Raw genomic sequence first — 12001 nt, 5'->3', positions numbered from 1 at the left:
TCTATAGAGTCTATGCGTATCATAGCACGGTGCCTATTCCTAACTTGACACAGGCTATACACATGTGCAATAGACTTTGTGAATCATAACACTGTGCCTATTCTACAATTGACACAGGCTATACACAGGTGCAATATACTTTGTGAATCATAACACGGTGCCTATTCTACAATTGACACTGGCTATACACAGGTGCAATAGACTTTGTGAATCATAACACGTTGCCTATTCTACAATTGACACTGGCTATACACAGGTGAAATAGACTTTGTGAATAGTAATACGGTGCCTATTCTACAATTGACACAGGCTATACCAATGTGCAATAGACTTTGTGAATCATAACACGGTGCCTATTCTACAATTGACACTGGCTATACACAGGTGCAATAGACTTTGTGAATCATAACACGGTGCCTATTCTACAATTGACACTGGCTATACCAATGTGCAATAGACTGTGTGAATCATAACACGGTGCCTATTCTACAATTGACACTGGCTATACACAAGTGCAATAGACTTTGTGAATCATAACACGGTGCCTATTCTACAATTGACACAGGCTATACACAGGTGAAATAGACTTTGTGAATCATAACACGGTGCCTATTCTACAATTGACACTGGCTATACACAGGTGCAATAGACTGTGTGAATCATAACACGGTGCCTATTCTACCATTGACATTGGCTATACACAGGTGCTAAAGACTTTGTGAATCATAACACGGTGCCTATTCTACAATTGACACAGGCTATACACAGGTGTAATAGACTGTGTGAATCATAACACGGTGCCTATTCTACAATTGACACTGGCTATACACAGGTGCAATAGACTTTGTGAATCATAACACGGTGCCTATTCTACAATTGACACTGGCTATACACAGGTGCTAAAGACTTTGTGAATCATAACACGGTGCCTATTCTACAATTGACACTGGCTATACACAGGTGAAATAGACTTTGTAAATCATAACACGGTGCCTATTCCTAACTTGACACTGGCTATACACAGGTGCAATAGACTTTGTGAATCATAACACGGTGCCTATTCTACAATTGACACTGGCTATACACAGGTGCAATAGACTGTGTGAATCATAACACGGTGCCTATTTTACAATTGACACTGGCTATACACAGGTGCAATAGACTTTGTGAATCATAACACGGGGCCTATTCCTAACTTGACACTGGCTATACACAGGTGCAATAGACTTTGTGAATCATAACACGGTGCCTATTCTACAATTGACACTGGCTATACACAGGTGCAATAGACTTTGTGAATCATAACACGGTGCCTATTCTACAATTGACACTGGCTATACACAGGTGCAATAGACTTTGTGAATCATAACACGGTGCCTATTCTACAATTGACACAGGCTATACACAGGTGCTATAGACTGTGTGAATCATAACACGGTGCCTATTCTACAATTGACACAGGCTATACACAGGTGCAATAGACTTTGTGAATCATAACACGGTGCCTATTCTACAATTGACACAGGCTGTACACAGGTGCAATAGACTTTGTGAATCATAACACGCTGATTAGTCTTAAATCGACACAGGCTATACACGGTGCTATAGACTGTGTGAAGTGATTGCCTTAGGCTAGACAAATTATTTTCTCCTTGAATTAACACGTTTTATGTTTTATCTAACTTTAATTTCTATGAAGCAGCTATATTGACTATAATATAGTTTTTGATGTATACACGGTACTTTGAATGTATTAGTAAATCAGACAGCCTGACATTTCAACGCGATTGAGGAAACAGATAAATATGGGACACGCCAAAGTAATTTCTATTTTAACATATATAAAATGATTGATTTCAATGTACTGGTGAGTAACGTTGTTTGTAGAGTGACTGTATCGTGGCCAGGCTTAGGTTTGATAACCATAGGTTCTGGGTTTCAAAAATCTCTACCCACGTAAAAGTTGTTATTATCTACTGTCTATGGCACATTACTGCAGACTTCATTTCTTGATCTAACCCTCAATATCCAAGCTGATATATTTTGTTATATAATGGTGTAGAGAGAGAGAGAGATTATGCATCAATTTTAAACTCTCTTCTTACCTACTGTTTTCGTGATTGTTATTGAAATTTCATACTGACCAAATACACAAAATAGATATCTAAATTCAAGTTCAAAAGCATTCAGTGCATACTATAATATACATAACATTGTTGAACACAACACACGTGAAACTCATGTAAATATAACAAAGATTTTTCCTCAGATTTTAGGACATATAAAACTCATCTGAAAATAAAAAAAAAAAACTATTGTTTGCTTCGTTAAGAATTTGGCGATTTTCCTTCATTTAATAAAGACAGGGTTACCTTTAAATATAATCTTTAATTTTCTTTACGCCAGTCTCGTCAAGAATTGACTTTTTGGAAGATATGGACAAGAATCAGAATCAATCTATGAAAGAATCTATGGACGAAGGTAACGTGCATATAAAACACACATATTTACGTACATAAAATATTTACAGTTATTTCAGGTCAAATGAATTGTACTTTTAATACACATTTATGTTATAGTATGGGATGAGTCAGATTGTTACCCAATGTTATAGTGACATATTATAATGTATCAATAGAGCGTTTGGAATATATACAATAATGTTTAATATCTTGTTATATAATGATATAGTGAGATATACTATGTTGTAATCTATGTCATTAAACCCAATGTAAATATCCAGAATTTAATAAATAAAGTTCATTTTATCCTATCTTAATACAGTGTTTGAAATATCTACAATTGTATGTTATATTTTGTTATATAATGATATGGTGAGAAATCATGTGTGAATGTTAAATCTCTCTTGGCCTTTCAAGAATTTGTACTGAAATGTCATACTGACCTAGCATATAAACTGAATTTTTAAGACCAAATTTAAAATCAATAACTACCTGTTATATTATAATAACTTTGTTGAGCATATCAAGCTTTACAGAAAAAAAAAACAAAACAAAAACAAAACATTAATTCATTTTAACAATAAAAAAGATATTTCATCAAATTGTGTGATTCTAAAACAAATTTGAACAAGAAAACTTTATATTTGTATCGTAAAAAATGCGATTTTCCTACACTCTATATTACAATTAAAATCTGTAATATTTTTTACAGTATCTTCAAACTTTGATTTGTTGGAAGATTCCATGAGCAAATATAACAATTAGATGAAACACATATTGTATAAACTCTACTGTTCTTTAATTCAAATAAAATAAAATCTACGTTGAATAAACATATATGACATGCATATGACGTATCAAATTGTGTGATTTGTCAAATGTACACTCAGAGATCATTAAAGGTTCATTAGACTGGCACAAATTTCAACAAGAGACAATGGAGAGTGAGAAGTGGACAAGGCAGAGAAAACCAGATATGGCACACATTTTATTTATGAAAATGAAGTCTTCATGAATCATATATTGTAACGATGATAATGTATCAATGTCACGTCTGGAAACCACACAATGAGGTGACCTATATTTTACTATAAATAGTTGGCAGTAACACGTGCGTAAGGCAATCCTATGATATTATAACAAATCAATGCAGCGTTTGTAATCTATAAAATAATGTAAAACATTTTGTTATACAGTGTTATAGTGACATATTATAACGTATCAATGCAACGTTTGTAATCTATAAAATATTGTAAAGTATTGCGTTATACAGTGTTATAATGACATATTTAATGCAACGTTTGGAATCTATAAAATATGATATATTTTGTTACAAAATAGAAAAGTAAGAGATTATGCTCTAATAATAGATTTCTCTTTCCAGCCCATTTGAAAGAATCTTAGTGAAATGTCGTGCTGACCCAACATACAAATCGATTTTCAAATTCTAATAGTAAACCAATAAGAAATTGCTATACGATACATCACTTTTTTGAGCAATTTATCTGTAGATTTGGCTGAATTAACAACACTTTTTTTTTCTTCGAATGTTGTGTTTTATTTTTCAAAAATCTGAATAATTTAGTTATTTCTTTTAAAAAATGACAATTACCTTCATTTAGTACAGAGATATTTACGTATATTAAATTAAAATCTTTAATTTTTTTTACACAGTCTCGTCAAGAATTAATTTGTTGGAAGATTTGGAAAAGAACCAGAATAAATCTATAAAAGATTCTATGGACAAAGGTAACACGTAGATACTACATACATATTTATATACACTATTTAATGTAAATTATGTAAAACCAAATCTACTATGAATATACAGATGCTATAGTGTTTATCAAAGTGTGTGATTTGTCAAATGTACACTCCGGGATCTTCAAAGGTTCATTAGACTGGCACACATTTCAACAAGAGACAGTGGAGAGTTAGAAGCCGACAAGGGCAGAGCAAATAATCTATGACACATTTCTTTTATTTAAGATAGTGACGTCTTCATTAACAGTACATTGTAACGATAATAGTGTACCAATGTAATGCCTGGACACCCCACAATCAGGTGATATATTTTACTATAAATTGTTGGGATAAACACCTGCCTACGATAATGATATATCATTATGTATTAATGTAGCGTTTGGAATGTTTAAATGAGTTGGTGCATTTTGTTATAGGATGTTTTAGTAGGGGATTATAACGTATCTATAAATGTTTGGAATATATAAATTAAGATATTTTCAAAGTTCAAAAGTATTGTGGTAAACAGCTACATAGAATAGACATATGTAATATAGTATCTACGTAACGTCTATATTTATATACACACACATTTTCACCTATATTATTATGATTACTATTAAAGGGCCAAAGGCCGAAACGTCGTTTGATTTGTATTGTTTCCGTATATATTAGTCGCATTTACATGCTTTACACCCCCCCCCCCCACCATTCTATAATCCACAAAATACGGTGATTGATTTTACCCAAAATGTTACGCTAAACACTTACAATCCTATATCATACTACATTAAAGTAGCGTTTCTATGTTCTAAAATAAAGTGAAATGTTATCACAGAATGTTAGTGTTAGCAAACTTGCCTAGGAAAACTATATACAAATTCCACATATTTGCTCAGTCTCAACAAGAATTGACGTATTGGAAGGCATGGAAAAGAATCAGTGCCAATCTACAAAAGATACTTTGGACAAAGGTATGCGTAGATAAGACATGCATCTCAATTGTATGACAAAACTGTCAAATGGTCTAAAATGGTCTTATCTAGTGATTGTGTCACATGTTTTTAAAATCATAAACCTAAATGGTAACATTCCTTGCGATTTGCATCACTAGAAGATACTTGAAGAAAATTATCGACTGTCTTGGGTTTATAATTTAAAGATAAGAAAAAACTGTGAATCCTCCATCGATTAATTTTATGAATAGAAATAACACATTAAGGTTCAGTGTGTGGCAAAATAATGAGAGACATTGATCGGTTTTTGTAAATTTGATTTATCTTCGTCGTTAGAAACATCCATCATCAATCAACTCGTTTCCAAGACTTGATTGATAGTGGTTTGTCAAGTATCTATTTGGCATATTCAATGTGTTGTGTTTTATTGAATAACAATCGTCTAAAAATAAGGATGTGTCAAGTATTTATTATAAATAGTCCATGTGATTTAGTCCACTGAATGAGACTAGTCTATGGATAAGACTGTGCCAAGTGTTTATCTGGAATATTCAACGTTTTTTGTTCCATTGAATGAGAATAATTCACATGATTGAAAACTAATGTTGTTATAGATATTCAAAACGTTATAGTGAATAAATGGATCAACATCAAGGATCATCGGTCGTATGGATCTGTTTGTGTATGTGTTCGTTTGTGTATGTGTTTGTGTATGTGTTTGTGTATGTGTTTGTGTATGTGTTTGTGTATGTGTTCGTTTGTGCAATAAAGGAATAACTTAAATAAGATGTGAAGTGTACATTTATAGAAAACTTTAAAACAATTTGATTGAGTATCCATTTTTCATATCAATCACATGATTAAAACAGTTATATTCCTTGCTCAGATCACGTTTTAACGAAAACAAAAAAATAATATGTATAGTTTGGTCCAAGAGAAAAAGGTAAGACATATAGATGTGTAACTTAGTAGAGTTAATACAAAGGTCTGAATTTGTGGAAATGACATTCTCTTGAAATTTATTAGTTTACATAGAATGTGGGAAGGAATTTCCAGTTCTAAAAAAAGATAGTTTTCTATCTACTGCTACCAATACACTACTTCTAACACAGACTATACTACTACTACTAATACTACTACACTAATACACTACTACACTATACTACTACTACTACTACTACTACTACTACTACTTCTACTAATACTACTACTACTACACTACTACTACTACTACTACTACTACTACTACTACTACTCTCTCTACTACTACTACTACTACTACTACTACTACTACTACTACTACTACTGCTGCTGCTACTATACTACTAACTACTACTACTACTACTTATGCTGGCTGTACTACACTACTTATATCTAACTACTACTACTACTATACTACTACTGATTCTACAACAATTACCATTAATATTACTACTATATATAGTTGTATTAGGCTTGGAGCTCGTTTGATATATTTTGCTCTATTTAAATAGTAAAGTTATTATTTATTTGCTATACTGATGCAACTATTACACTCATGCAGTCCTATCACAATACGATAATTAAAATATGACAAAATAAAAAGTAACACGTTGCTAACACGTTCTTTAAAATGTATTTTAATAATTAATTGTGTCTTTATCTCCAGTGATTGAAGACATAGGACGCCTCCAGAACCAATCATCTCGCTTCCAAGAATACATTGGTATGTCAAGTATCAATGTTAAAATATTAGAAGCTGAGTGGTAATCCCACTGCATACAACACACACACACACACACACACACACACACACACACATACATACATATATATATATATTATATATATATATATATATATATATATATATATATATATATATCCTTTCTTAAAAAATATAGCATTGTGGAGAACATTGTGCTTATTTGAGTCAATAAAAAAAATTGATACGTCGCACAACTCTACTGAAAGATTTGAAAATTAGAAATGTATTTTTTACAGATAGATAAACAGATAACTTGATTTCCTTTTATAATTTAAAGTCAGTTTGAAAGTTCGTTGAGTCAAACAGATATCATAAAATATGTACCAACGACGACACTTGACTCCCAAAATCAACCAATTTTGTCACTGTAAAAAGTTGTCAGTTTGCGTCATCTATTTATGACATCAAGTATTATTATTATTTCCGTTGTGTTGTTGATTTAGCGGTGATTAGTTTTGTTCTAATTGCGTGTATATTTGTGTGTGTGGGTGTGTGTGTATGTGTGTGTGTGTGTTGTGTGTGGTGTATACATGTGTGTGTGTGTGTGTGTGTGTGTGTTGGCATTTTTCAGCAAATCGTGGCATTCATAGTGATATTATTCACTTGATCACATGAAGGTATTTCAGTCGCCATTTTGATTCTTTTTTTACTATTAGGGTTAGCTCGAGAGGTTAGTCATAAGTGTTATTAAAGGTGCTAGGGTGTTTGTTTTCCCATAAATTAAGTAAAGGGGAGACATTCGGAAAGCTCCTACATCCCCAGTATTCTTTAAATTTGTATTTTCACCGTTGATATTTTGTCAGGCATTTTAAAAACTAGAACAAACCTTGATAGATTTGTGAAAGTTTAAAATTTCCTAATTTGACCATTGTTTTGATTTTTTGCCGCCATTTTGATTTGTTAAGTATTGAAAGTTGAAAGGTAGTGCAAAGCAGTCCGAGAGTTGTTTTTTTTCTATTAGGGTTAGCTCGAGAGGTTAGTCATAAGTCTTATTAAAGGTGCTAGGGTGTTTGTTTTTCCATAAGTTAAGTAAAGGGGAGACATTCCGAAAGCTCCTATATCCCCAGTATTCTTTAAATTTGTATTTTCACCTTTGATCTTTTGTCAGGCGTTTATTTATTCAATTTGTCATGATTTTTTCTATTAGGATTAGCTCGAGATCGGATGATTTTTTTTCCTTTTATGGTTAGTCATAAGTCTTAGTAAAGTGCTAGAGTGTTTGTTTTTCCTATTAGGGTTAATTAAAGATACTAGGTTTAATTTTTTCTTGAGGTTAGTTGAGGGAATATATTATTAAATATATTATTGGGCCACACAGAAAAATCAACCGAAGATATACCAAAATTACACAGACAACGTTGTTTACCAATCGGTCCTCATTAAATGATGGTGAGTACAGTATCAAATGAAAATAGTTCTTTCCCCGCGAAATTGCGGGCTTTTTACTAGTATATATATATATATATATATATATATATATATATATATATATATATATATATATATATATATATATATACATATATATATATATATATATATATATATATATATATATATATATATTTATATGTGTGTGTGTGTGTGTGTGTGTGTGTGTGTGTGTGTGTTTATAAAGCCGATAACTTTTTTCCCAGATTCCAAAGACTTATTACTCTAAGACCTTTCTACGTAGAAAAAGTCATATAGCATTCACTGCCGATTAGTTCTGGACCTTCACTATATTACTACAGTAAACAAAATAAACATGTACTTAGCAGACGTCATTGTTCCATATCTCTATTTCCGAATCAGGACAATGAGTCAAATATCACACAAGTTTTGTGATTGCATCAAACGAAATCACCAAAAGACCTCAACAACGTTCCATAGCACCTTTTGAGAGATCATTACAATTCGTGAAATCTATTTGTAAAATTATAAATAACAAACAAACTAAAAAAAGGAGAAACGGATATTCTAAAGTTATTGAGACACATAGTGTGAATGTTTTAGTATTGTCATGTGCATCAAACACTTATACGTTCACCTACCTTTAATGTTTAAATAATCACATAAATATACGTCTAGATATTCTAAAATTTTACTCTGTGTATTTGATCTTCATGAATATCGGCCATATATAGTAATTTCATAGAGACGGTGTTCCACCATATTGGATCCAGGTCAATTGTAAATTTCTCAACGACATCTTTCCAGATAGTAAGATTATTTTTATTATCTATTGTATCCATGAATGAAAATATAAACTTGATTAATCAAAGTAGTAGTAGTAATCAAAAGTTTTTTTGTTTTTTTTAATAAATAAAATCATCATCATCATCATCATCATCATCATCATCATCATCATCATCATCATCATCATCATCATCATCATCATCATCATCATCATCATCTCAAATCCCATTCCAAATAATTTATCCCAGATCTGTCCCCAGTAGCATTTAGCTACAGTTACGATAAAAACGACAACACAAAAGTGAGTGAGGGACAGACCCTTCTATTCACGGATCGAATCATGGATCTGGGTGGACACTTCAATCCTTCCACAGGGACATTTACGGCACCGATCAAGGGGATTTACGTCTTTCATTTAGTGGTTACGACTTCAGATAGCGACGGTAAGATTGATGTTTTGTGTCATTGTGTGGTGTGAGTTCTCTGTGATAGTTCATAGGGTGGTTCTGGTTTATATCGAGTTAGCGGTATTTTAAAACTGCAACCAGTTGTTTTATAATTAATCTACGAAAACGTTCATAGCACTGTCTAAAAGTACAATTTTGTTTCTGTTTAATAATTTCAAATTGGTTTGATTAGTGTTGATGGAAAAATAGGTCAACGTGATTTACTTTAAACACCTTTAATTTCAAATTACCATGTTTAAAAATAGAACTTGTAACCATCTGGAACTCTCTTATGTCTGGTGTCAACATTTGAGTCGAATCCGTTGTTTGACTTAAATTCATGTTGTTGACAAACCGAGCGTACTCCAAACTCTAAATCGTTCAATATCAACAATATTATCTGTAAATGTGGTATCTTGAACGAAACACTGTTTAAATAAATAAATCAATAAATTATTAATTAAATAAATAAATAAAATAAATATAAAAATAAATAATGAATAAATAAATAAATAAATATAATAAATAAATAAATATAATAAATACAAAAATAAATCGATAATAAATAAATAAATACATTTCTATATTTATCCCATTAGGAGATCCTAAGGTAACACTGGAATAATGCAGACTTCAGCAGCAGGGCAGCGCCTCACTTTTCTTAATCGAAGTGTTTTGCTCAAAAGCCTCATAGCGAGCGGGTATTCCAATATGGTACCATTCAAGCACGAAGCGAAGACCGAACCGCTGAGCCACACTCCCCTTTCATAGAAATTCGACGATTTCGAGTTAAATGAAATAATAATTATACCATGTTAAATGTGATTCAAATATTCATTACTCATAGTATTGATAACAACCTTCAATTTTAATGTTCTTGATGTCTCCAGCATTTTTTTTTCTTAATTCCTAAATTTTCAACATTTATTTCCACAATTAAATTTAAATCCGTAAAATTTTAGTGATGATCTTTTTTTTTTCGATAATCGATGTATTTTTATTTGATAAATAATGGGTGATTTCTCAGTGTTGTGTAGTCTAAGTTATAGAAATTAGAGTTGTTTGGGATCATGTGTAATTTAAACTGTCAGCGATATTTGGATTTGGGGTTTTGGGCCATTTCAAACGCGACCACAAAAGTCCAAAGTTCAAGGTTGCATAATTTTCTAATGTCCCTATCATGTTGATTGTGGTATCAACAGTCTTCGAATTTATATTTACTTCCCATAACAGGAAATATATTTGTTGTATGTATGATTTGAGAAATCTTATTTGAATAGCTGTTTATTATTTAAAAAATTAGTTTATTACGTAAAGGTGCAGCTATGAGGTCTAGTGTTTTGAATACGCGCCTTCTTCTTCTTCTTCTTCTTCTTCTTCTTCTTCTTCTTCTTCTTCTTCTTCTTCTTCTTCTTCTTCTTCTTCTTCTTCTTCTTCTTCTTCTTCTTCTTCCACTTAATTGTGTTATTATTATTATTATTATCATTTTCATCATCATCTTCATCATCATCATCATCATCATCATCATCATCATCATCATCATTATTATTATTATTATTATTATTATTATTATTATTATTATTATTATTATTATTATTATTAATATTATTATTGTTATTATTATTATTATTATTATTATTATTATTATTATTATTATTATTATTATTATTATTATTATTATTATTATTATTATTATTATTATTATTATTATCATCATCATTGTTCTTATACATTTATTTCTTATAGATGGTATTCAAGTCGATATGAGGGCTGGACAACAGACGATAGCCACACTGTACTCGCTAGACAAGGAGTACTGGGACCAGTCATCTGTAAGTACAGCCGTCTTATTGAACAGGGGGCAAGGCGTGAGGCCTGTTGTGAGACAAACGAACAGAGATGACATACGTCCCGATGATCACTACTCCTATTTTACTGGCTATTTATTAAAACCCATTTAAATCCAGTTGTCATTGTCTTCGTTTTCTGATAATCCTGGTTTAATTCATTCATTGAACAACATTGTCAACACCGTATCGTCATCATCATTATCGTAGTTGTAGTCGTCATCACTATTTTAATCATCATCATCATCATCATCATCATCATCATCTTCATCATCATCATCATCATTATTATCCTAATAGCAAACAAATACTAATTCTGATAATAATGATAATTATTATTATTAATGTAATAGAGTCAGACAACCGGGTAGTTGATGCCGGCGAGTGTGATACTGATGGAGACAACCGGGTAGTTGATGCCGGCGAGTGTGATACTGATGGAGACAACCGGGTAGTTGATGCCGGCGAGTGTGATACTGATGGAGACAACCGGGTAGTTGATGCCGGCGAGTGTGATACTGATGGAGACAACCGGGTAGTTGATGCCGGCGAGTGTGATACTGATGGAGACAACCGGGTAGTTGATGCCGGCGAGTGTGATACTGATGGAGACAACCGGGTA

General features: G+C 31.9%; 1 protein-coding gene across 1 annotated transcript in view; it reads left to right on the top strand.

Annotated features, from left to right (window-relative positions):
- LOC144960737 (uncharacterized) overlaps positions 1 to 11498 on the top strand; it is a 16777-nt gene extending 5279 nt beyond the window's left edge. The window contains exons 6-11 of the mRNA XM_078894029.1: positions 2407 to 2481; positions 4137 to 4211; positions 5105 to 5179; positions 6810 to 6866; positions 9335 to 9529; positions 11279 to 11498. Of these exons, the coding sequence (XP_078750155.1) occupies positions 2407 to 2481; positions 4137 to 4211; positions 5105 to 5179; positions 6810 to 6866; positions 9335 to 9529; positions 11279 to 11493 (692 nt within the window). The 3' untranslated portion in view covers positions 11494 to 11498. The remainder of the gene's footprint in view (positions 1 to 2406; positions 2482 to 4136; positions 4212 to 5104; positions 5180 to 6809; positions 6867 to 9334; positions 9530 to 11278) is intronic.
- The last annotated feature ends 503 nt before the right edge of the window (positions 11499 to 12001 follow it).

This window comes from Berghia stephanieae, chromosome 15 (genome assembly GCF_034508935.2).
Source record: "Berghia stephanieae isolate SIO BIC M18660-M18661 chromosome 15, UCSD_Bste_1.3, whole genome shotgun sequence".
Taxonomy (NCBI): domain Eukaryota; kingdom Metazoa; phylum Mollusca; class Gastropoda; order Nudibranchia; family Aeolidiidae; genus Berghia; species Berghia stephanieae.
The sequence above is the reverse complement of the archived record's forward strand: the minus strand, read 5'-3'. Positions and strand labels throughout refer to the sequence as shown.